Source organism: Aphelocoma coerulescens, chromosome 2 (genome assembly GCF_041296385.1).
Source record: "Aphelocoma coerulescens isolate FSJ_1873_10779 chromosome 2, UR_Acoe_1.0, whole genome shotgun sequence".
Classification (NCBI taxonomy): Eukaryota; Metazoa; Chordata; class Aves; order Passeriformes; family Corvidae; genus Aphelocoma; species Aphelocoma coerulescens.
Genome location: NC_091015.1, coordinates 166,327,234 through 166,353,895, shown reverse-complemented (window position 1 = coordinate 166,353,895; position 26,662 = coordinate 166,327,234). Strand labels below are relative to the sequence as shown.

Here is a 26,662-nt window from a genome sequence, read left to right as displayed (position 1 = left end):
TCTCAGTGATAAATAGAAATACTTATTTTTGCTCACTAAAAGAAGCTCCTCACTCCCAGATTTCCTGACATTTCGAGGAGCTGTCTGATGTTATTTAGCACAGCAGGCTCAAGGAAAACTGAGGCACGAAGCTTACACTGATTTGCCCAGACACACAGAAAGTTCATCATTAGACATGGGCTGCATCCTGGGCACTGTGGCCTCTTTTTGCTGCTTTTTAGTAGAACATTTCGTCTTCTAGCACAGTGCACAAGCAGTCAGGTGAAAATGAACACAAGTCCTTTCCTCCTCTTTAAAATAGGGGCAAACTTTCCCCATCTTTATTCACAGTGTGCCAGTTCTTGAACCTTTTCCACCACATCCATCAGTCCTACCTTGTCCAGTCTCCTACCAGTCCTATCTTGTCCATCCTGCCAGTCCATCACCTTTGAGCAATGCCATGGACTCAAGAACCTGCACCCTGACCATTTCCCCTGGAATCCCATCATGAGAGTGAGGTGCCTGGGACTGGAATGGACAAAATAGATAAAATTAGACATTAGGGAGAAATTCTTCCCTGGGAGGGTGGGGAGGCCATGGCACAGGTTGCCCAGAGAAGCTGTGGGTCCCCATCCCTGGAAATGTTCAAGGCCAGGTTGGACGGGGCTTGGAGCAGCCTGGGACAGTGGGAGGTGTCCCTGCCCGTGGCAGGGGGTTGGAATGGGATGATCTTTAAGGTTTCTTCCAACTCAAACCATTCAGTGACTCTGCCATGAAATCTGAGAAATATAAATTTTTTTTGGTTGTGGTGGGCACTGCTGTGTTCCTGGCCTGGAGTTCATGGATTCATTAAAAAATGAGGCATTTTAAGAAGTTCATCTGAACTTGCCTCGGTCTTGCAAGGAAGTCGAGCAAAAAATCCTGATGGGGAAACTTCTTCTTGTATCCTTAACAAAGACACATAAAACATCATCTGCTTAAATACCTAGGGCCTATGGTCTGGGCTTTGTCCAGCCCTGGTCCTGAGACACTTGTGGTCATAACACACCTTCCTCAAATCATGCACAGGCTGCTCTGGAGCCCTCAGCTCCCAGAAAAGCCAGTATTCCAGAAGATACAGAGCTGGCAAGATCTCCAGGTTTAGAGACACAACCATTTGGGAAGGGGTGCTCTGTACCCAGACAGAGTTTCTTGTGCTCCTAAAGAGAATAAAATCAATCAGCAAAGAAGCACATGGAGATAAAGTGACTCCACTCTGAATTTCACACACAGAGGGTGCAGAGCGTTCTGCTGGTGCAGCTCTTTGTGTCTGCTCCGTGCACCTGAGCCTGCCTTGAAGCTGGTTCAAAGCTGCACCCTGTTGGCTGTTGAGTCACTGGAGTTGGAGCACACCAAAAGCAGGCAGCAGATTTCCCCAGCCTGCCTTTTTCCCCCACACTTCAAAGCCTGGAGCTGTGATCCAAAGCTCTCCACCAGCACACGCAGATGCCTGGGCTGTGTTATTACAGCCTCAAGTCCCCTCCTGCAACCTGGGAAGTCAAGCTGGATTTTCACCATGCGCCACCGAAATCCCTCAGAAGCCTGGCATGGCCATGAAGATGGCTCCAGGAGAGCTGGCAGGGATGCCAGGAAGACAAGCCAGCCCCAGAGTCATGGAATTGTTGGTTGGAAAAGATCCTTGAGCCCAACTCTTGACCCAGTACTGTTGTAATCGCTGGACTCAGCCTAGCAGGCTGCTGCTCCCTGAGAGCTCAGCGGGGGTTTCCTAGGGCCGTGCCATAAATCGCATCCCGGAGTCCATTTCGGACAGCCCTGTGATCTGGCTCCAGCAGCCAGCAGCGTTACAGGGCAGTGGATGGCAAAGGAGGTGAGAAGGGTCTCTCATGAGGGTTTGAGATGGCTTTAATCACATCTTGTCCCTGCGATGTTCAGAAGTAGAGAGACAGCGTGGTCTGGGTGCAGGATGGTTTTGCCAGGGGCCCAAGGGTGGTCCCTGGGCGGAGTTGGGGAACAGGAGCAAATAGGGAGAAACTGAGGGAGTGCCCAGGGCTAGGGCAGGGAACAGGGGGAACATGTGAAATAGGAAAAGCAAGGGATTAACAGATTCCCCACACAGCACTGCCGTGTTCACCGCTAAACCTCATCCCCAAGTGCCACATCTGCGCATCTTTTAAATCCCTCCAGGGATGGTGACTCAACCACCTCCCTGGGCTGCCTGTTCCAGGGCGTGACCACTCTTTCCATTAAGTAATTTTCCCTAATATCCAATCTAAACCTCTCCTGGTGTGACTTGAGGCTCTTTCCTCTTGCTTGTTACCTGGGAGAAGAGACTGACTCTGACCTGGCTGCACTCTCCTGTCAGAGAGTTGTGGAGAGCCAGAAAGTCCCTCCTGAGCCTCCTTTTCTCCAGGCTGAGCCCCTTTCCCAGCTCCCTCAGCTGCTCCTGGTGCTTGTTTGGGGTATTTTTTTCTGAATACACAGCACAAACACATGTGAACACAGAAACCATCCCAAACCTCATGAGGCTCCAGCTCTCACCCTCAGCACTGAGCTGAGGTTGGGAATTGTGTCACTGAACCCAAAGCCCCTTCCCAGTGGGAGCATCCTCCAGGTGTCAGTGCCTGGCTTCTGCCAGGTCTGTAGAGGGAATTCATTTATTCCACCCATATTCCTGTCCCCTTTGCAAGGGAAGCAAGGGAGGATTTGATTCAGAGCCTCTGAATCCTCTGTGCTCTCCCCCTTTTCCCTCCTGTCAAGAGCCATTAAACCCTGCTCTGCTGGCAGGCAGCAGAAGCCCTGCGTTCTACTGCTCAGCTTCTCCTGCATCCTGTGCTGTGAAAGGCACTGGACAAGAAGGCAGCACCTGCTTTCCCAATTCCATGGACAGTTCTGGCCACTGGGAAGCAGCTCAGCAAAGGGCAAAGGAGTTTAACTCCTCTCCCAAACAGGGATGGACACAGCCCTGTGCTGCCAGAATTGGCCGCCTCTTTCCTGCAACACCTGGAATCCAGGAAACGACTCCCAGGAAAAGGTGTCCTTTTAACAAAGGAGGTGTCTGGAAAAACATCATTCCCCTGGAATCTGTTCTTCTTTGTGTTTCCAGCAGCCCCAGCGCCCAGGCTGAGCAGGGATAAATCCTCAGGCTCCGGAGGTGTGACTGGGTTTCAGTGCATTGCCCTGTTTTGTCTGCTCTCATCTACGGCTAAAAAAAAGGCTCTTGGGACCATAATTCCATCTGCCTGGTTGCACATTGCGAGTGCAGTCAGACAGGCTGAATTAAGGGATACTTTTAACTGGGTTTAACACAGGGGAACTAATGGGAATATTCAGATTAACCTCCCTGCATGCCCCTGTGTAGCCGGGCTTTGCAAGCACGATGCTTTCTTCCCTCACTGACATCCCCTCACCAATCCACAGGAGCAGTTGGGAAAGGCAGGATTTGCAGCTGAAGATGTGGGGAATTAAACGGACTAAGGGTGATGGAGCTGGATCAGGGAGACTGGCAGACACCAGCACAGACACCCTGCATGGGATCATATGAAGGGCAGTGCTGCTCCCCCACAGCTGGGGAGTTGCAGTAAAAATATATATAATATATAATTCATATAAAATTAATGTATGAGGTGCTATTAATAGGTCCAAAGGGGAGAGCAGTGCACTGACTTTTCATGGGGCTTTGGGATTTTAACAGGCCAGCAGGTTGATTCTGTCCCTCTGCTCTGCTCCTGTGAGACCCTTCCTGGGCTGTGCCCAGCTCCGAGGCCTCCAACATCAGAAGGATGTGGAGCTGCTGGAGAGATTCCAGAGGAGACCACAAATATGATTGGGGATGGAGCCCCTCTTCTCTGGAGCCAGGCTGGGAGAGCTGGGGGTGTTCAGGGTAGAAAAAAGAAAGCTTCAAGGAAACCCTAGAGCCCCTTCCAGTGCCTAAAGGGGCTCCAAGAGAGCTGGAGAGGCACTTGGGATGAGGAATGGAGTGATGGGACAAGGGGGAATGGCTTTAGGCTGAAGAAGGGTAGGTTTATAGTAGATTTTGGGAAGAAATTCTTGGCTGTGAGGGTGCTGAGGCCCTGGCACAGGTTGCCCAGAGAAGCTGTGGCTGCCCCTGGATCCCTGGAAATGTCCAAAGCCAGGTTGGACATGGTTTGGAGCAGCCTGGGATAGTGGGAGGTGTCCCTGCCCACGGCAGGGAGGTGGAACTCGATGATCTTTAAGGTCCCTCTCAACCCAAACCATTCTGTGGCTCTGTGAAGAGTCTGTATCTGGGGGGACTCGTTTATCTCTGCCAGCACAGACAGGATGATCTGCAGCTCTGTGACTGCCTGATCTACAGCTCTGGCAGGGTCATTAATGTGCTGGGTGACAGAGAGGGGAGAAGAGAAGCTGTTCCTTGACTTTAGGAAGCTTTTCTTCAAAAGACAGGCGCCGAGAGATGGATTAATTTGATGTGATGAGCAAAATGATTCCATGGGATGCCAGAGATAAGACAGCTCCTGTGTGATGCTTTTCTGGTGGTGGGGAGTAGAGGAACAAAGGGAGCTGTACCTGCCCTCCAGAGGGAATCAGAACAGCAAGGCTGGGATCACAAAAAGCCCCAAAAAGCACAGGAAAGAAAACATAATGCCTTTTTCTGTCAACAAGTAGCATGAAGCCCATGGAGCTCACACCGTGTCCTGCTCCTTGTGCTGCCTTCCAAGGACTTGTAATCCTGTAGGACACGCAGTCAGGAATTCAGACAGCTTTGGATTCTGCTGATTAGAAACTGGATATCCCACCCAAAAACCAGGAATTTCAGGAAAAGCAGCTGCACTTCAAGATTCATGGTGTGGCTGGACCATAAACACCAAAGAGTACAATTGCCCCATGAATAAATTATACAAACAATTCCTCCTTCTAGTATATTTTGGGTGCTCCTCTGAGTTGTTCCAGATAAAACAAACAAACAAAAACACCCCCCAAAAACTTACTCTGACACTACAAAACTCTCCCTGTGGCTTGTGGCTCTGTGTGACCACCTCCAGGACCAACTCACACCCTACCCCTCAGCTCCTGTGTGAAAAGATCCCATGAGCAGGACTGTCCTCAGCCTCTGGGAGCTGTATTTTAGGACACCACAAGTTTCCAAGTGATTTCAGCTCACCCCAGAGCTGAGGCAGTGTTTGTTTTGTTCTCCCAGCCTAACCTTGCTCGCACAGGTCACCTTCCTAAACAGCCAGGTTTGCATTTCCCGAGTCAGGTAGGTGAAAGGCTTTAATTACTGGAACAGATGATCTTTCCCAAGGGAAGCCGAGGGTGTCCTTGAATTAAAACCACAGATTACCGAGGCCCTTTCTCTTCCAATAGCACAAAGGCTTTTATGCAAATATTTTGGAAGGTTTGGAAAGGCCTCTTAAGATCCGTTATTATAATGCCTGGTTATTATAATGCTTCGTTATTGTAATGAGACAGAGGAGCAGAGGAACGCCTGATGGAGCCAGGCATTCCCTGTGGGATGAGGGTTCCCCTGGAGATGCAGATTTGCTGGATCTCACTCTTTGTCTGTCTGGGGATGGATTTCACACCTGCATGGCCTGATTTTCTCTCCTGCACCAGGGGCTAAAACACAAGCTCTCAGCTGGCTTGGTCCCTGCTGTCACCGAGGAGGGGACAATTAGTGCTCACCTGTGGCAGCCTGATCCCAAGTTGCCTCTCTGGTGCTTCAGAGGATCACAGAATGGTTTGGGTTGGAAGGGACCTTAAAGATCATCTCATTCTACTGCCCTGCCATGGGCAGGGACACCTTCCACTATCCCAGGTTACTCCAAGCCCCGTTCAACCTGGCCTTGGACACTTCCAGGGATGGGACATCTACAGCTTCTCTGGGCATCCCAGTCTCCAGGGTTCCAACACCACCCTCACAGTAAAGGACTTTTCCTAATATCCAATCTAAACCTACTTCTGCAGCTACAGAATCATGGAACTGTTAAGGCTGGAAAAGATCATAGAGCCCAACTCTTCACCCAGCATTGCCACGTTCACTACTAAACCTCATCCCCAAGTGCCACATCCGCACATTTTTTGGACACTCCCAGGGGTGGTGACTCCACCACTTCCATGCACAGCCTGTTCCAAAGCCTGACCACCTTGCCAGTGAAGAATTTTTTCCTAACATCCAATCTAAACCTCCACTGATGCATCTTGAGGCCGTTTCCTCTTGTCCTGTCTCTTGTTACCTGGGAGAAGAGGCTGACCCCCACCTCAATAAAACATCCTTTCAGGGAGGTATAAAGACACATGAAGTGATGCTGTCACCACCAATAACACACCTTGGCCCTGTCTCCCTGCTCCCATTGCCAAATAAAATCCCAGTCATGCACCAGGGCAAGGCAGGAGAGAAATACAACTCTGGTGATGCTCAAGCACATGAATACACATCCACGGCTGCATTTATCAACTCCTCTCCTGTCCCAGCAGGACAAGGGGGGAACAGGAGACCAGATCCTGCCTGGGTTTTCACTTCATCAGGGCTAAGCAGCCAATAATTACTCCAGATGAATACCCTTGGAGGAGAGCCAGAGAATCCCAAATCATTCTCTGATTTCAACTTTCAATTTGCCCAGCCCGTGCTAAGCTCATTAATCACACTCGCAGCACCCAACACAACAGAAATTAGTCCCTGATCTTCTCCCCTCTTATTTCATGACATGAGGAGTTGGGGGCAAGAGGAAGAGAAAAGAGAGGCAGAGGTGCCACCCATGAATCTCACAGTCACTCAAAGGGGCTGGGATTAATAAATCAAAAATCCATTGTTAATAGTACAAGCTTAAATATCCATCTAAATGCAAATGAATGAAGACTCAAGGGTTCTTCCTCTTTTTTCTCTTCCAAGTGCACTGTCTGACAGCTCCATCTTTGAGGAAGCACATGGTCACCAGATAATTGTCTGTTCTAATTGCAATTTTACAGTCCAACCCTTCATGGCCCATGGATTTTAAGTGGCCTTTAAAGAGTTTTGGCATGCTCTGGATGGGATTGAAAGCTCAGGTAGCTGCAGGAACAGGCAGGAGCTCTCATGGGAGGATTACTCCAGGTTTCCTGCCTCTCTACCTGTTCAGTCACGGGATTCGAGGGGTTAAATCCGGAGGCTGGGTCACTGGGATCAGGTGGAATTTGGGTCACCGAGATCTGCAGCCTCAGGTGGGTGACTGTGAGTGTGGGGAAGCTCCATCTGGCTACCCAGCCTTGGAGCAGGAATGTGGAGAGCGGCAAAAGAGGAATCTTGAGGGGTCTCAGTGTCTCCTGAGCAGGCAGCACCACAACAGGCTGGCTTGGGCTGCACAGGGAAAGCAGCAGGGTGGAGAACAGGCAGGGAAATGAAGCTGTAAATTCATAAAATCGGTCAGAAACGGGAAATGGGATTTCACAGAATCTCACAATGGTTTGGCTTGGAAGGGACCTTCAAGAACATTTAGTTCCAACCCCCCTGCCATGGACAGGGACACTTCCCGCTAGACCAGGTTACACAAAGACCCATCCAGCCTCATCCTGAACACTTCCAGGAATGGGGCAACCTCAGTTTCACCCATTTGCACAACCACCTTATGAGACTGATCAGTGGGAAAGCCTCCAGTTTATAGGGAGAGGTGGCAGGAAGGAGAAGATGGGAGCAAAGAGGGGAACCACACAAGAGTGGCTGAGCAATGGGGTTTCCTGGCACAGAGTCCCCTCTACCACACACCAGGCAACAAGTCCAGGGTGCAGCCTAAAACATCTTGTTCCAAGCAGGGAACAATTACCAAAATGGTGACTCAAACCCCTTGACAGCTCTAGAGTGCTGTTCAAGTTCGAGGTGAGCAGTCAGAGCTGGGGAATGGGGTTTGCATTATTTGCCCTTCATTAGACTTTCCCAGGAGGCAGCAGTGGTAGCAAATCAACTTTAAAATGTTGTGCAAATCAGCTTTTAAAATACTGCACAAACAGCTTGGCAGCTCCCCTCGCCAGAGCTCTCCGGATCAGCTCTAAGTTTTGGAACATCCCCCTAACAAAAAATGTGCTGACATCGGCATTTGGGGCTTTTCAGCTGCTCGAGATTGTAAATATTGGTTGCAAACACTTGCAGGCGTGCACACAACCCCCAAAACCCGGCGAGAGTGGAGGTTTAGCAGCAACATTTGCACAACCAATCTGCTGGGGGATTGGAATCCATCCTTGAAAACCAAACTGCGGCATCGGTGCCAAGAAATTTCCTGCTCGGCTCTTAGCTCTCATTCTTTGGTGCCATGGGGATGCAGGGATGAAAGACTGAAAGGAATCCCAGCATTTTGCACTCCCAGAGGGACAACAGGCAGCCCAATGAGCTGCTGAGCCTTGGGAGGAAGAGTGTGGAGCAGCCAGAGCTCCCAGGGCAGAGAGTGACCTGGTTTAGGGGGTTGGAATGAGATGATCTTTAGGATGCCTTCCAACCCAAACCGTTCCCTACAACGAGGCAGAGCTGATGATACTGAACTGAGCACTGCTTTGCCTCCAGTTCAGAAATGGCATCCAAACCTCTCAATCCATGCTCAGCACTGGGTAAACCTTCATCTGTGTCCTACCAGGCCCTTCCCCGTGCCAGCTCTGACAGATTCCTGCACCCACCCTGAATGGAATCCCTGTTCCTCAGACCCAGCCACATCCAAACTGGATTTTGCTGTTTTCGTGCTCAGACTGCAGCTAATTAAATCCAGGTCTGAGCATGGCAGGGAAGCATCTCCATGCTCCTGGACACAACCCTCTCTCTTCTTTTGGAAAGCCAAAAGCAGTGGGATGGAGAGCAGAGCAAAAAGGGCAATGGTTCCAATTCCTGCCTCTACTTGCCAAAAACGGGGTTGTTGTACAAGTGCTTTAATTCCATTCCAGCATGGAGAAACAACACATTTAGCAGAGCAGGCCAGCTCCTGAGTCTGCCCACCAATCCAGCCCTCTGTGCTGACCCACACGCTCAGTTTGCTCTTTGGCACACAGAAAATAAAATAAAATCCCCTTTCATTAATTTCTTAAAAGTCCACCTGCATCTCAACCGTCTTCTAACGCTGGAGCAATTTCTACTAGAAGCTAGAGGGACCAGTTCTACAGCACAAGTGTGATTCCACAAGCAGGGAGACCCTCTGGGTTCTTCAGCTTTGCTTTGGATTCACTCAGAGATGCCAAATTAATCCCAGACCAACAAGAACTGAGCCGAGTGTAAATCTGTTGCCTGCCTCTGTGTGCATATGCTACTTAATGGAGCATAAAAGGACAAGAATGGAATCATTTTTCAGATGCTGCAGGTAATAATAATAAATAACAATAATAAATGCAGGGGCATGTGCCAAATGTCTGAGATCTCAAGGAGAGGAACTGACTGCAAGCAGAAGAGGAGCCAGGTAGGTCCTCAAACTGAGATGCAAAAGTCAGTGAAGTAAAACCACTGTTAAATCAAACACTTTGTATCCCTGTCAAGCTCACTCAGGATTTAAGGCCTCACTTTCAGAGTGATTTTTTTTTTCTTTCTAAGATGCATATTCTTTGACAACTGCTCCCCATAAGGGATTTATGGTCCCAGCTCTTTGTGGCAACTTGGGATTGCTTTTTTTTCCCTGCTGGCCACAACCACATCACTCAAACCCTCCTGAACAGTACCAGTCATCGCTGGAATTCTGGCAAAAATAATTTTTCTAGATCACGGCAGCACAATATGAAGTTCATATCACCTGGACTTCACCTCCACAGGACATATCTGCAGCTGAATTTTTGTTATTCTCCTTATGGTGCACAATTTGGGGTGAGCAGTGCAGAGAGCCAAGCACTGCTTTGCTGAGCTCAATATGAAAAACTCCACAGTCCTGGGTCCCAGTTCATGTAACCTTTGTGTGGAAAAATCCAAAATAGCACTAAAAGACATCTCACAGGGAAACAGTGCACGCATGCAGGAGGAAGCACTCCCCAGCAGGGTGAAGAAAATACTGAGGAGAGAGAGCAAGAACTGACACATCACTGCTAAAACTGTGATGATTTCACCCGAAAAAGCAAACAGACCCACGAGAGTAAAGGGAAACCCACAGAACTCACCCATCATTTTCATCCCACAGGATGCAGGTCTGGTTGGTGGTTCCCTGCCAGGAGACAAGAAAGGGAAAATAGAAATAAATCAGTGTTATGCTGTTTATGGAGTGCCCGGACTGCAATGAAAAAATGTGGGGCCTGTAAAACACCTTCCACTGTAAGGATGGAGTGTCTGGGATACACCAGATGAGCTGTCATGGATCTCAAACCCTTGGAATGGCTTCTGCCACGCTGGGATTGAAAAGCCACAATAAAATGTGCCTTGGTTTGTTCTGCATCACAACCACTGCAGAGGGATTTGACTCTGCCTCTCTCCTGACTCAACCTACGGATATTCTTCCTTATCCCTCCTCTCACACAGAATCCTTTTGCTGCTCCCTTCTGGAAAGTGGATCAAATACAGCCTGTGCTTTTGTGGGACAAAACCACAGCCCTGCAGGAGGGGGTCAGGTGTGTTTAAAGCCCCCTGGATGAGGTTTGCCTCTGACTCCAGCTGTCTGAGACAGCTTTGGAACATCCCTCCAGGGGAGTCCAAAGACACAACAGATCTTAATATTCATGTTGCAGAGCCTCAGGAGAGCATCTGATCTCCACAGCAAGGACAGGGTTTGGAGTATGGAAATGTCCATCCCATAAATCTGCTTAGGGTTGAGCAGAGGAACCTTGAGGGAAGTTTTGCCTGCCTTGGAAAGCATTGAGGACAACAGTAATACCCCAGAATTAATGGGAATAACCTTTCCCCCTGCCTTTCCCTCCTCAAGGAAGACCATTGTTGCATCAAGTTATTTTAATGAGTGCACGATTATTCCCCTGTGGTGATGCCCACGATGAAATGGTGTGAACTGGGGACAGGCACGGCCGTGTTCCCTGTGCCAGCAGTGTCACCCTCCTGCTGCTCTGGAAATGCAGCCTGGTTTTTGGGAAGATCGAAGGGTCCTGTACCAGGAAAAGATGTCAGGAGCCCATCAAAACCACCTCCTTCCTGACACCCACCCATTCCTGCCCTGCAGAAGCAAACATGGCCATGGGATGGGGCAGGGTCCCAGGAACCACTTACGTTGTACAGGTGGGAGAATTCGATTTCCAGAGGTGTGAGGAGAGACCGAGGGAATGGCTTGACAGTCACAGAGATGACTTTGGAGTTCAGAACGGTGCTGTTCCTGGGGAGAAGAGGGGAAAGAGAGGTTTTGGAGGGATTTTTGGGGAGCAGGGAGTCCCATGGCAGCCATCACCGGTGGTGCAAGGTTTAGTGTACCCTGTGCAGAAGGGGTTGACCCCATTACTTTAAAATATCCCCAAAGATATTTGCTGCTGATGGTTCCCATCCTCTGCCCTCTGGGCTCCCCTCACAGCCAACCCTCATTTATCCCTCCAAAACCAAACCATTTAATGAATCTTATCAACCCCTAAAGTGACCGGACTTAGAGTCTGTATCTATCCCAGAAATAAAATAGTCCTAGACTCATATTCTGTCCCTGCCATGAGGAAACAGCTCATTTGGACTAGAGTGACCCTTGTAGGTCCCTTCCAGCTCAGAACATTCCGTGATTTCATGTGCTTTCCAAAGAAATATCCTGTTTTGCCTCTCCAAAGGCCGGCTTAGCCTGCACTGCAGTGAGGCTGTGGTGTGGTTGTTTATCCATGGGGCAGCAGAGATCCTGGCTGGAGGCACTGCTGTGTATCTTCATTCCCTAAGGACCAAAAGCAAATGGAAAAAGGCCAAACCTTTCATGTAGATGTCTAAATGGCTGTGCCCAGACAAATATTGTAATAAATCTGACAGCCCTGGGAGGTTTGGCTCTTGGGAGGGGCAATAAAGTGAGGAGGTAACTCCCATTCCTGGAAAGCCAAACTCTTTGTAGGCACTTCCCTGGACACTGAACATGTAAATGTACAGAGTATTCTCATTTTTCTGCAGTTTATTGGTGTTTAAATAAGCAAAAGGGCTTCACAAGCAGCAGCTGAAAGTGCTGCCATGAAGGAATTGGTAGTGGAGTGGTAGATCCAGATTAGGCTGCTCCCAGCCCTTGTGGCATCCATGGACAAAGGAAATCCTTCCCTATTCAAATCTTCACCAAATCTGCAGGTACTGATAAAATTTTTCACTTTTTTCTCTGTTTTTTTTTGGGGGGGGCGGTTCTGGTTTTTTTTTTTGGTTGGTTTTTTTTTAGAAAAGAATTAGGTGGGAAAGATTTGCAGTTGCTTAACAGCAGCTAAAAAAATAGGGTTTAAAGAAAGAGGGAAAAATTATTTGGACTTGTCCATGGATGTGTAAGCAGATGCTCAGAAAGCCACTGTTCCACCAACACTAGAAGGAAAAACAACATTGATTTAACAGGGTAAATTAAAAAAAATATATATATATTTTCCTTAAAAAGGAAAAAGGAAAAACTAAAGAAGAAAAAGAAGAAAAAAAGACAAAGCCCAGCTATCACCCTACAGAGGAAAAGTAAAGGAGTAAATCAATGGGAGCAGGCAGTGAGAGGCTGAAAATGGGATCTGCTGAAAGGTAACCACCAGTGCATGCCTTCATCAGAGGCCGTGTCTGTAAGGGTCAGTCCTTGGGTCAGTGCTGCTGAATATTCGCATGAGCAGCGGGGATGACACTGAAACCTCCTCAGGAGGCTGAGGAGCAGGTGAGAATCGATGCAGCAAACACAGACAGAAAGAGAATTTGATTTTTCAGCGAGGCAAGTTGTTAGAACACAGAAGTCACCGGTGTGCAGACCATGAAGGGTGATCGGTGGCCAAGAAACCCCAGCTCAACCAGAAGTTGAAAGAGGCTTATAAAAAAATGGAGAGCTACTTTTTACATGGGTTAATCATAAGAGTACAAGGGGGAATGGTTTTAAACTAAAAGAGAAGAGGTTTGGATTAAATCTTGGGAAGAAATTCTTTGCTCAGAGGGTGCTGAGGCCCTGGCACAGGTTGCCCAAAGAAGCTGTGGCTGTTGCATCCCTGGAAGTGTCCAAGGCCAGGTTGGACGGGGCTTGGAGCAACCTGGGATAGTGGAAGGTGTCCCTGCCCATGGCAGGGGGGTTGGAATGAGATGATTTTTAAGATCCCTTACACTGAGAAGAAGCAAAGAACTTCTGTCTGTACCCTCCTTGTCTGGATTCCACTCTGCTGTTGAGTTCAGTTTCACTTTGAGATGGGGAAACAGCAAAGGGAGTTCAAAACAGAGACACAAAATCGATCCAGGTGCCGGAAAACCAGACAAAAAGTTCTCTGTTGGAAGGCTTGTCTGACACTTCCTTGCATGCGGGAGGCTTTTCAGTCACCCACCCGAAGGCCCAGTGCCTGGAAGTGAAAGTCAGACGAACTCGGCCGCAAATAGAAAGGCAAGCTCCTGTCAGAGAAGGCAATTAAGCAGCTGAGCAGCTTCTCGGGGGCGGCGAAGGACTCAGCATCACAGGGAACCCTTCAGGAGGAAGAGGAGTTGTTTTTCCTACAAGCACGTTGCAGCCCAGCTTCTGGGAAGAACAAAACACGCCAAGATCGGGCTTGAGCAGGAGTTCAGAGGAGCTCAGAGGGCTCCTGAGTGGCCACCAAGGGTGTGCAAAGAGCTGTGAACACAGTGCTGGTACACAGGGAGAACCAGGCTCGTGGCTCTCTGCTGTCTGTGTCCTCTGCAGCGGATTCCAGCTGGGACCAAGCTCCTCTCTCACCTCCCCAGCTTGGAAAATCAGGTTTTGTGTGTAGCCCATCCCAATTGTCACAGCTGCCAAGATCCGCTGGGCTCTCTGGATCCAAGGGGACAGAGTAATTCGTGACTCAGAGACAGAATTGCTGCTTGGGGGAGGTAAATTGGGACAATTAGGAACAGCTCAGCTGGTGCTGTTTGCTGAGTTAAATCTGCTTTTTTTTTCCCCGTTCTTGGAAAAATCACTCTGCATTGAATCAGACTAGTCCAGTCCAGGGTCTGGGTCCGTATTTCTTATGTGTACTCAGGAATAGCTGCTCTCCTCAGTGGTCAGAAATATTTTTTACCCATAGGCAGCTATGTGGCTATTTAACAACCTTCTCCTTTTTAACGCTGTGTCCATTTGCACAGTGCTGAAGTGAGAGGTGCTTTGCCGCTGCTTTAATTTTTCTTTTTTTTTTTTTTTCCTTTTGACTCTGCCCAGGTGATTCAAGACTCGAGTTTTTTATAAGAGGGACTGTCCTTTAATTAAGGAACATCTTAAATCAGCTCTCCCGCGGGAATGCTGTTCGGAGACTGCGGCCGCAGCAGCTGCTGGTTATCAGAGCTCATTCCCTGCTTGGCCAGAGGAAGCTGAAACACCGTTGGATCATTTGAGCCGATGATGTTTATTGCCCTTCTGATCTAATTCCCACTGCTGTAATGGAAGATATTACAGAATACAGTTGGCTGGCTTGCTAATTCCTCTCTGCACTCACTTGGAGCCCTTCTGCCATTGCCCGTGCTAAATCTGGAGGTATTTAAATGATTATCGGTGAGGAGAGATGCCCTGGTGTTTATGGTAAATGGGCTCACGATAATCAGTGCAGAACAGATTTAGAAGGTGCCTTAGGATGCTTAATTTACTGCCTCAGTACCAGTCTCGGGAAGAAAAAAAATAGAAAAGCGAGAGGAAAAGGGAGAGGAGCGAAGAAAAGGGAAGGGAGGGCCGAACACAAAAGCTTTGGTGCCCGAGGCACTTAGCAGCGCCGGGAACACGGCAGACATGTGCAGCCAGGCGTGCTCTGCTCCCCTCTCTCCTCCCCGAGCCTGCCTGTGCTGCTCTCCAGGGCTCAGTGTGGCTGGCGGCTCGGGAAGATCGGGGCAGCTGAGCATCCCCCATCTGTCAAAATGGGCCGCCAAAATCCCTCGTGAGGAGGAGGGCAGGGTGAGGTTCCGTTCCTGGAGGGCGAAGGGTGGCAGGGAGGAATGAGACAGCAGCACTGAGCCTCCTCCCCTCGTGTCTGGGGTGCTGCACCTGGATGGGGAAAACATTCCTGCTCCTTCGGCACGCGATGCATGAGCCTGGCCCCACCCGAACGTGGGCGTCAAAATATTCCCATTGCAGGTCAAAATCTGTCTCATTGCACCCAGTGATTTCTACTTTTTCCCGGAAGACTGGGGCTCTGCAGCCAGAGGGATCTTCCTGGTGATTTCCCAGCTGCCCCCCCTCCCCAGGCAGCCCCTCTTACCTCTGCAGGGAGAGGATGTTGCCCACGTTCCGGTACAGCACGGTCCCGACCACGAAGACGGAGGAGTCGTCCGACACTGCAGGACACCAGAGGAGAGGGAAGAAGACAACAGCACTGAGACAATTGGGGTGGCAGCTGTCCCCACAGGACACCCAGGGACAGGATTTGGCTTCTGGAGTGATGGAGGGCTCTCTGTTGGGCCATGGCCAATGCCATCGTCACTGTAGTGGGATGCAGTGGCTGCTGTCCCCACAGGGAGGGCTCAGCACCTTTGGCGTGACCTGGCATCCCAGATTTCCATCCTCACCAAGGCTCACCCCTCCCAAATGGTGCTCCCCCATTCAGAAACCCCCAAATCCCTCTGACAGCACCACAACAGACAAATCTGCAGGGGGGAAAGGTCTCTTGCAGCCACCTCGAGGCCTTTGGAGCCGTCCACAGCTATCAGGCCATCAGAGAGAGGAGCCGTGCTCGGGCTGACAAGGGCAGCAGGAAGGGGAGCTGTCCCACTGCGCCTGCTCTGACCCCACAACTCATGTGCTGCCTCTGGGGGCTGCAGCAGATCCAGATGAGCCTCTGAATCATCTGTGTGACCTCTGGGCACGTCACTTGACCTCCTTCTCCTTTTCCTCTTATTTTTCCTCCTCCTCCTGCTCCACTGCCTCGCGGTGCCCAGCTGCACTGAACTGTCAGTGATAAACCACAGCAGAGGCAGTCCCAGGGCTGGATTTTCAGGGGGAGGAAAAGCAAGTGGCTGTGTGAAAAGCACTGCTGAAGAAGCCTGGGAAAGCACCAGGTGGGGCTTCTCTGATATCTTGTACTGAGGTTGAGCTGACAGTGTGTCTGCTCCATCCCTGCAGGACAGGCACAGCTCTGCATGTCCATCTTCCTTATCAACAGATTGGGATATCTGGTGAGCATATAACTGGGAGAGGCTGACAGACAGGCTTGCAGAGCAATTGTGTCACCCAGCTGCACGAATCAGTGTTGGCCCGTCGAAATCAACTGTTCAGGCAGCTCCTAGCAGTGAGGGGGTTTGGATTTGGTCTCATGGAGCTGCCTGTCTTCATCACTTTGCTCAGGATAGCTACTCCTGTTCCCTGCAGCCAGAGAAAAGTGAGGATCAAAACTAATAGAGGTGGATTTCTGCTGGAATCACTGAGTAAACCCTCAAAAACTGCACCACCAGCACAAGATATTGAATAAAACAGAGGCAGAAGAGCCCTGGGTGGTACTCAGGAAACCACGGAGAAGTGAGCACTGATGGGAAGTTGTTTCCTCAGGGTGGATGTCACCTTTTGTTTGCTCAGTCACTACAGCCTGGGGGCTCTGGAGCAGCTCTGTGTGAGGATGCTTCCAACAGAAGTCTGGAAAGCAGCTCCATGGGGAACTGGATGCTTTTGGGAGAGCCCTCAGCCTCAGAGCAGGATCAGCTCTGTCTGGGTCTGGTCCGGCAATTTGTCCAACAAATGATTAAAAGTTTCCAAAGGTAAAGGCACCACAGCATCCACAAACAAACTGGGATAACGCTCCCAACGTGCTCCAGCTTCTCCCAGGGAGCTCACGCTGTCTGCAAGGCACAACAAAACACAAGGAGTGCTTGACATGGCCCTTGCTCTGCCGGTGACTCACTGTTTACCCTTGGGGGTGTCACTTAACTGTTCTTGGCCTCAGATTTCCCAAGTTGAAGTGATGGCTGATGCCATCCCCAGCAGGGAAGCCCAGGACAAAAGGTCCTGGTGTGACAATGAGAGGCCAAAGGTCTTTTGTAGCAACAACTCAGTCTCCAGCCTCTGTCCTAAGGAAGGGGGACCCAGCAGCTCTCAAAGCCATGAGTGCCAAAAGTAAATCCCATCATTTCCCAGCAATCAGCCTAATTTAGGGTCCTGCTTTTGAGAACTCAGGGCTCAATTCTGCTGAATGTTGGCTCTGCCAAAAGATGAGCACCTTGAGTGTGTTGGTTCCTGGGACTCTCATCCATCAGATCATCCCAAAAACCCCCAGCTTTTCTTCCAGATCTGGCAATGAGGCCACCTTGGTTGAGGCACCACCTCCGTGCTGGGGCTCATGTCCATGCCATGATATGGAGCCTTAGTGATAAATGCCTCTGAATTTCATCTCTGGGGGAAGGAAATTTCACACAAGGGCCATTGAGGTCATGATGATTTTTTGCCTTTTCTTTTATACCCCTGTTATACCTTTTTATAACTTCTGTATTCTTAGTGCTTTTTGCCTACATTCTTGGACTTGCTTGTTCACCCAGGAGACCAAACATTTTAGAAGCTTTATAGTTAGGGATCAGAAAGGCCCAGACACCAAGGTCCTCTCCAGGACACATTTTGTAAATGAAGATAGAACCATCCAGGGCAAGGTTCCTTGGGGAGGGAGGCTCACTTGAGCCTCTCATTGGGGAATCTTTGATAGATGTGCTAATTAGTAAAACCTATAATGTTATACCCGATCTATGGTGGGTGTGCATTGCGGTGGGAATTGAGGTGCATTCCACCTGGACGTGGTGCACCTAAGGATCCTTAAAATAAATACCAAGGTAAAATCCCTTTTTCCCTTCTAACCGTGTTTGACTCTTGATTTTAAGACCAGGAAAAGGCATCACCATAAATCCCCAGATCTATCAAAGCTTGTCCAAGCAGCAGACTCAGAGCCACCAGCTGCTCAGCCTGACCTGCTGACTCCCAGCTACTCACCCTCAGATGGCTCCGGTCTCGATCCAGGCTTGGGGGCACCTAAACCATTGTTTGCCAATTTTTCCTGCTTCTTTAGGGAAAGATAAATATCCACACCCAAGCACTAAGCCTGGCCCTGAACTTTTATGAGGAGTTTAGGTTGAACTCCTGGTCAGGCCACATCTGAAAGCCTTATTTGCACTCATCAATGCTTTTGGTGTCCAAACATTTGTGAGCAAATCCAGCTGGGCTGGAAGGGGATTTGAAGACCAGGCAAATGGAAGGAACCACTCTTAGGAAATGAAGGAGGAAATTTGTGTTGGCTGTGCTGCCTACCTGAGAGCCCTGAAGACAGGATGCTCTTGGAGACAGTGACCTTGTCCTCCGAGTTCTTGGCCCAGTCCACCATTCCCCTCCAGCCTTTCATGGGGAAGGTGATGTCGGTTGCTGCATTTGCAGGCAGTTTGTGAATGCCCAGGACTGGGGAGAAGCAAGAAAAAAAAACAGTAAGTGAAACCAGCTTCAGTAAATTCCGTATGTGATAAAGAAAACATGGGAAGCATTAGTGGGAAATCAGATAGACTGGATCTTGGGAGCCGCAGGAGTGGTGCTCTCTTGAGGAAATGTCTATCCATGAAAGAAGATAAAGCCAGGGCTCATGCTTTGCTGAAAGGGTCCTGCCAGCACTAAACCTGCAGAGGAGAGGTCAGTCTGCTCCAGCACCTTATCTCCAGGAGTGGCCAGCAGCAGCTGATAAGAAGTGTGAGAATGAACAAGACATCTCTTGGTTTGTCCTCCCAGCAATCAGCAGGACTTCCTCAGCTCCTGGCTGCATCCAGATCATCAACTTTAACAGCCACCAATGGACATCTCTTTTGTGCACATTCCTAAATCCCATCATGAACCCATCTGTACTTTTTGGCTTCTGCAACCTCCTCTGGCAACAAGTTCCACGCTGCGGTTGTGCACACAGCATCAATCAAACACTGCCTGCTGTTTGCTCGCTGCCTCCATTGGCTGCTGGGCTGTTCTCGTGTTTGAAAAAGAAAAGAAATGATCTAATTCTGCCTGGCTCGTCATCTGCTCTCCATTCTGTAGATATCTCTCAGATCTCTCTGTGGATATCTCTCCTTCCTCATGAAATCCCAACTCCTTTGGAGAAAAGCTATTCCATATTTATGTCTGTCCGTGTCTTCCCTTGGACCTTTTAATGTCTCACCACCTGCTGCCTCCCCTCCTCCCTTCCCTCCCCACAGCCCAGGTTATCCATGTTGCACAGTAATTAACAGCTTTTGGGGGTCTCTCCCCGACGTGGGGAGTGCAAATGAGCTCACCCAGATTGTCCGTGACTTGGTAGGAATCCCGGAAATCCTTCATGCGAAAGCCGATGACATCAATGAAATCCTCCACGAGCCTGAACAGCTCCTTGGCGTTTGGCCCTATCTGCAAAGAGAGGCAGAATTTTGAGTAGACCAGATCCTAATGAGAACAGCAGGAGCTTCTCTGCGGGCAAAGGTTTCTGCCCTGACACGTGAACTGGAAGCATATGCTGGTATAATGGAGTGTTACGGAGATGTGGAGAAGGAGGACTGAGAAATCCTAAGAGGCAGCCTAGAAAAAGAAAAACAAAGGGGCAAAAAAATGATAATGTGACACTCAGATTGATAAAACCTAAGGTGGAGGGCAAGATTTTAAAGCAAAGGGCTATATTTGAGACTCTCTGGAGAAGAGAATAACCTACCCATCTCCTTTCATAAAATCATACAGAATGGTTTGGGTTGAAAAGGACCTTAAAGATCATCTAATTCCAACTCCCTCTGTTGAAAGCAACCACACCAAAGAACAATTGTGGTCTAGTGTTGAATCCCAGGCTGTCTGATTTTCTCCTTTCCTGTTTTGTTGTCAGGATCTCACTCTCCAAATAATCAAGTTCTTGGTCCCGTGCTCTCCTGGAGTTTCTCTGCCTCTTATTTCTTTCCTATTTTTCCCCATTGATAAAGACATTGGCAGTGACTCTTCTTTACCTGTGCTTTGCCAACTTAAGGCTGTTAAACAATAGCCAGTTTTCCAGTGGCAAATTCCATAAAATCTAATCTAAATTGAAATGAGCTGTGCTGACTACCTGTCTTCTCCTCCAAGCACATTTGCCCACAGCAGCTTAGCAAATGCCACGAGAGGCTGAAGAAAAGCAGCTCAGCTCCTCTTCTTTTCCTTTTCCACCACTTTCACAGTGTTTTCAGTTCCTACTGTAATCCAGACATTCTGAGGTGGCTGAGCAGAGCTGGGGGGGCAGCTGGGGACAAGCAGGATGGGAAGGAGGCAGAAGAGTGTGGGCAAGGAACACAGGGGTGGCCATGCATGTCTCTCTCTCTCTCTCTGTGTCTATCCAAGGAATCTTGGTAAGACTAAAACTGTCTCAGGGTGAGATGAAAAAGTCCTGCCAGTACAGCAGGTGTGCACAGAAGGAGGAGAACTGAGTGAGGATGCTATTTTTAGCTGCACACTTTTATATTCCCTTACAGATTGAAATCACAAGGTCAAACCAAATACACTGGATGTTGTATTTTAGGTTTTATCATATAATGGTCGACAAAGACTCTTCAAAAATCATTGTAGCCCTTCTCTGAATACCTTTATGGGTTGTTTTAGTTTTTATTTTCCTTGAACAACATCTCTTTGCTAGGGGGCCACAGGGCATTGGAATGTGAGAGTGCAATGACATTGGGTTTATTTTTAATGAGCAAATTGGGAGCCAAAGGCTTTGTCTTAAAAGAATTGGTCAATCTCACAAAATCTAAGGTGTGATTTTGGTCCAGCAGCTTTGAGGGAAAAGCACAGAGGCTGCTGACACCTCTGTTGGCAATCCTGCTCATGAAGAGTTCCGTGTCCTAAAGCCGTGGTGCTGGGCTGTCCTCTCAATTCCCACTAAAATACACACCAGGAAAACATTCTCCCCGTGATGTTCCCCATCCACATGTAGGTCATGGTGATGCTGGGCTGGGCCTGCCTGGAGGTGCAGAGGGCAGATTGCACTGGGAAAGCCACTGGGAACCAAGTGCCACACAGAGCGAGCTGTTTTTAAGGGGATCAACAGTGTTTCCCTGTTGTCATGACAACTTGACAGTCTCCTCTGCTCTCTGCTGAAATGCACACATGCACCTGGAGGCTTGAGAACAAGTATTTGGGCACAGTCACAGAATCATGGTATAGTTTCGTTTGGAAGGGACCTCAGAGGCCACCTGGCCCGACCCACTTGCTCAGGCATGCCCAGGGCCATGTCCAGACTCTCTATCTATCTCTATACCCAGAGACAGACCGTGTCACCCTCTTCCAAATTCAATAGGAAAGCACAAAATAGGAGGGAGAAGAGAGGAGAAGGCTGCTCAGCTCCTGACAGAGTTGCTGTTGCATGAAGGAAATGTTTTCAAGTCCCTGTCTCACATTCTGGGCTTTCAACAATTGTGCCAGCACTTGTTGTTACAAAGTTTTTCCCAGAGGACTTCCCTGGTTGGTGTGAAGATAACTGGACTCTGGGGCTGCTTTGTGGGTTGGGTGATTCTTTTTTCTTGATTCTTTGCTGTTTCCAGATCCCTTGGAGGAATTTTGCAACAGCTCACCGAAGGAATGGTAAAGGGACACAGGAATAGGTCTGACACAAGTCCACAACACAGAGTTCAAACGGGGCACAAGAGATAAGGGCCAAATATGACGAAGAAACAAAAACCAACAACACCATCCCCTAATACAGGAGAGTTCAGCTATGGAATTATTCACAGAATCTGAGAATGGCTTGGGTTGGAATGGGCTTAAAGTTCCTCTAATTCCAAACTCCTGCCATGGACAAGGACCCACATCTTGCTCAAAGCCCCATCCAACCTGGCCTTGAACACTTCCAGGAATTTCAGGGACTTCAGGACTGAGCAGGATCCCTAACCTTGGCAGGAGAGAAATAAAGGTAAACATAACTAAACCCAGAAGCTCAGCTGAGCAGACTCCAGCTCTGAAAATCCCTCCTGTCCTGCACCTCTTCAGCCAGGAACTCAAAGCCACGTAATCCCACTTATTTATCTTGGCAAGAGGAAGGAGTGGAATTACAGCAAGACATCAGGATTATCAACTCCAAACCAAGCCTGACCCCTGAGAGCCATTCCAAATTTGGTTTATACCACCAGCATTTCACAGTTCTTCATGCAGAGTCTGGCTCAGAGCTGAGATTCTGTGGCTTCCTGAGTTACTCCTTTAATGTGACTCAGCCTGGAACTAAGCTCATCTTAGGAGGTCATGTAGACACTTGGAAATTCCCCTCCTCATGGCTTAACTCTGTGCTGAAAACCTCTTTATTTCCAGGGAAGGTGCTGAACTTTCATACCAGCTGAGCTTCTTCCCATTTTTCCCGGTTTTCCTCTGACAAAATGTTGCTGATGATCTGGACGAAGTTCTGCAGAAGGGAAACAAGAGAGGACAAAAGAGGTGGTTATGCAAAGATTGCCCAGGCTGGGAAGGTCACAGTGGTGTGGGAGGGACATGTGAGATTCAGACATGCTCCAAAAGGGTTCTCGTGATCCCATTCCCAAAAGGCCCCACAGGGACCTCACAGGTCCCCAAGGATCAAGGATGTTAATGGGCATGATAATTTTAATTAGCCCTTTTCCCAAGGCCTTCACTTTGACTACTGTATCTCCTGAGGCATTAGATTGGGAATATGTCTTGTATCCATTACTGATGATCTGAAGGACAGATTAGGTAAATATTTGTCAGAAACTGGTTAAAACCAGATGATCTTCCATTGCATAAATCCTTTCCTATCTTTTTTTCTATTATTTCTGTTGTTTCCAATATATGGAAACCTCAGGATCCCCTTTAGCCTGCGACCACTCAAGAGAGGCAGAGATGGATCAAGAGGGTTCTGTCCATGGTGGGACCTTGGCAGCACACAATGAGAAGGAAGGAGACAGGAAATTTAAGACTATTGATTTTTTCTCCAGTTTTACCACTCTCTGCAGATCCTGCAGGATCAGTTTAATGTTTCAAGTCATGGGGTGATCACCCATCCCAAGGGTGTATCCTGTAGCTGCTCTGCAGCTGCTGGAAGTAAAACCCTGGGATGAGAAACCATGACGATATTCCCCTACATCAACATCCAGGTACCTAATGCCACAGGATCATTTTCCCTCAAGTCATTAGCCTGAAATCCCTACCAAATAATGTTCTCATATCAATTAGACTCTGCAGTGAAGTGCTATCAGGTTGAAATAGCTCAGAGTGACCTTGGCTTTCAAGTTCTTAGTTTATAAACCAAGGAAGAACCACCTCAAAAGGAGAGATTGTTAATACAGAAAGACACTTATGGTGGAAAAAACAATAATCTGTTTTTTATCAGCACTGTATCAGCTACAGTCAGTATCAGTAACCAAACCTGGAACCTTGAGCATGGACACACACCTCCGACCCAGCTTTGGGCTCCTGAAAATGCACCTGGGCTCACCTGCACATCCCCAGAAGTCGGGCTGTGATAAGCCCTACGGAAGATCTCTGTTATGTTCCTGAGTACGTCCATGGTGGACAGCAGGTCCCCACTGTAGCTGGTCCCATCCTGGGAGATTTCCACAAGGTTCTGGAGCACGTCTGACAGCCCATCTCCCATCAACCCACGCTGAGCTTTGGAAAGGTGTTCCCTGGTCTGAGAAACAGAAAAGAAACGTGAGAAACACTTTTAGGGACAGTCAAAGTCACGTTAATGAGCTCAGTGATGGAATTGCTGAGGGAAAGTTTTTGACCTTCCTCACAATTCAGAGTGCAGATTAGATGAGTCTGACAATCTTTGCTGGCCTAGGAGCCCCTGATATTTTTTAAAATGATAGGAAAGAGTGATAGATTCTAAATTATATTTGAAGTGGTTCTAAAATGACAAAGAACTGAAATTTTCTGTTTGCCCGTGAAGAAGAAATTGTCCTACTATGAAGTTTCTTCTGTTCATAACCCAACGGAATATTTTTTTCCCCAAAACCTTGTTTGCTTACAACCAATTTGGAATTATTTTAGGACAGACTGTACCTTACCCTGAACAGGAGAGGTCAGTTCTCCCAAAGGCCGCAGGAGACCAGCAGAAATTCCTCACAACAATGAATTTAAGATTAACAAAAAATAAGATGCTTATTTAAAAGTGATACAGTCACAGTGATACTTAATGATAATGTGATATGAAAGGCCTGGAAGAACCCAGATTCTGCCAAGCTGGATACTAAAATATCCTGCAAGGAACCATCCCTTGTCCGTGAAGTGCCCGTGCATCACAAGGTAAGCAGAAAAAACAGTAAGAGAAAATCAAGGCACAGCTGGAAACTCCTTTTTTCCTTCTTTTTTGTAACTATAACAATGTCACAATCATTGGGGAGGGTCCTGAACCTGCTGAGCTGAGGGAGAGGGGCTGCCTTACCATCATCTGTATGTTCCTGTAATCAATAGAAACACACTTGATGTACGTTGGAGGCTCCCAGTAAGCGATGCCTTCTTCATCCAAGATGCATCTTCGAAGGATCAGCCCTGGAAGATGAATGAAACAAATATGGGAGTGAGGACAGATGAAAAGCCAAGAATTCATGGGGGTCGGTCTTTTGTCATGGGGAGGAAGTCATGGGACAAGAGGACACGGCTGCAGGTTGTTCCAGGGAAGGTCTGGAATGGGTATTAGGGAAAATTTCTTCACTGAAAGGATGGTCAAGCATTGGAACAAGCTGCCCAGAGAAGTGGTGGAATCATCACTCATAGAAGTGTTCAAAACATGTGCAAATGTGGCGCTTGAGGACACAGTTTAGTGGTGGGCCTGAAAGTGCTGGGTTAATGGTTGGACCTGAGGATCTTAGAGATCTTTTCCAGCCTTCATGATTCTATAGGGATCACCCAGAACTGGTCAATGCATCCATTCAGACCCAGCTACCAGCACAAAGGGCATCAGAGGCACCTGCAGATGCCTGAACAACCCGTGCAAGCCTGTAGGTGGGATTATCTTTATTTCCTTCTCCTGCTTTTATTATGGCAGGGCAGCAGAAGCAAATGGGCAGGAAAACAATAATGAACTAATTGGACATGGCTAGTCAGGGTGAAGGGAAAATTTCTTCTCCTGCCCTGGATGGCAGCATTTTTCCTGGCTCGGGAAGCCCCACGAGCCTCCCCAGCTGGTTTGGTCTGGTACTTGCAGCTAAAGCAGGGCTTGTGCTGCCCACACAGCCTGGAAGGGAATAAACACCCGACAGCACCAGTTTTGCAACAGCTGAAACTCTGTGAAAGCTGCTTCCAGTCCTCCCCCAGGCTTTCCCTCAGCTCCAATCCACAGAGGGGTTTGCAGTGATAATCACATGCCTTGTGATGCGGAGGAACAGACACATCGGAGAGGAGGAAGGGGAGAGGGATCACCCTGTCCCAGCCACCATGATGCCATTTGGAGTCTCTGAGGATCAGGTTTGCTGGGTTTGAAATCCCACTGCCACTGCCAAATGATTCAGTGACATTTCCGTGGATACAGCCCTCCTAGGACAGCATTGGGGATGACACTGACTGTGCCAGGAAGAGTCAAAGAGATCTGTCTGTATCCAACCCTCTCCCTCAAACCAAATAAAACCTTTACATTAATTATTGACACTGCTGCCCCTATTTGTGTTCCTGCCTGGCACTGAGGAACATCCAGCTGAGGACAAATCCCACCACCAGCCCGATGTCCTGGAGCCTTCTCTGCACTGCCTTCCACTCCTTAGGGAACACATGGCCACAACAGGTAACACCTGGATCCTTTCACTTCACACCACCACACTCAGACCATCAACTTGAGCACCCAAAGAAATGTTTGGAGAGGTGCTGAGGTTTCTAAGTGTAAGTGGACAACAGGATTCAGATTTCCTGCTCTCATACAGCAGCTGCTTTTATGGGCACTGGAGAGAAATACAACACTCAAATCTAGAGGATTCTAACAAAGCCCCGCCTGCTTTGCAAACTTATGTGTAGATAATGGGGGGAACATATCCCAGTCTTCCTTAATTTCAAACTTGTCCCAGGACCAGGCAGTGGGTGGATGGAAACCATCTCAGATTGTCCAGTAACAACTAAGATGTTTTTGCTTAACAGAGAAAACAAAAACCCAGAGTTAATTTAGCCCTGGACAAAGGGAGGGAAGTCCATGTGCTTGTCCTGTCCTCCCACAACCAGGTTCCCCTCTCCTAGGATGCAAAGGATGAAGGATCCCCTGAGGGAGGGCCACCTTCCCACCATGCAGTCACCCTTACCCGTGGCATTGCGGGGACACCGGACGGCTGCAGCATCCCCGGCTGGCGTCTCTTTCCAAACCACAGGGCCAAGACTCTCCTCATCACAGATTTCGTGGGGCTCTGCCAGGAGAGAAAAACTCCATTGGTAAAACTCCCTCTTCAGCAAGGACACGGAAAAGGGAGTGGAAGGAAGAAATATGGGAGCATGGTCTGGCAGCCAGGAGGCCTGGAGCTGCACTTCCAGCTCTGCAGCTGCTTGGTCCCTCACAAAGTCACTTCACCTCTCCGGAATTTGCTCTGCCCATCTGAAAACTGGGCATTCATCCATTCCGAGGATTAGCTCACTAAAATCCATGGGAAAGTCCACTCACATCCTTGCCTTGCCTTGTGGCAGCTCTTTCCAAGAAAACTGCTGTTGCTACCCTCTACTGAAGAGTTTTATTTCTTAACTTTTAGTGGGCAGATCTTTTGTGGGTGAACTCCAGACTTCACCTCTTCCATTCTTCAGGGTCACCACCTTCAGTG

The 26,662-nt window shown here is 48.7% G+C and overlaps 1 protein-coding gene across 1 annotated transcript in view; it reads right to left on the bottom strand.

Moving 5' to 3' along the window:
- The window catches only part of ADGRB1 (adhesion G protein-coupled receptor B1), a 201,621-nt gene that overhangs the window by 106,908 nt on the left and 68,051 nt on the right, over window positions 1-26,662 (bottom strand). Inside the window, exons 8-16 of the mRNA XM_069006061.1 lie at window positions 26,156-26,257; window positions 24,316-24,422; window positions 23,365-23,559; window positions 22,249-22,317; window positions 19,214-19,322; window positions 18,216-18,359; window positions 15,196-15,271; window positions 11,099-11,201; window positions 10,048-10,091 (exon numbers count right to left, since the gene is read on the bottom strand). Coding sequence (XP_068862162.1) covers window positions 10,048-10,091; window positions 11,099-11,201; window positions 15,196-15,271; window positions 18,216-18,359; window positions 19,214-19,322; window positions 22,249-22,317; window positions 23,365-23,559; window positions 24,316-24,422; window positions 26,156-26,257 — 949 coding nt within the window. The remainder of the gene's footprint in view (window positions 1-10,047; window positions 10,092-11,098; window positions 11,202-15,195; window positions 15,272-18,215; window positions 18,360-19,213; window positions 19,323-22,248; window positions 22,318-23,364; window positions 23,560-24,315; window positions 24,423-26,155; window positions 26,258-26,662) is intronic.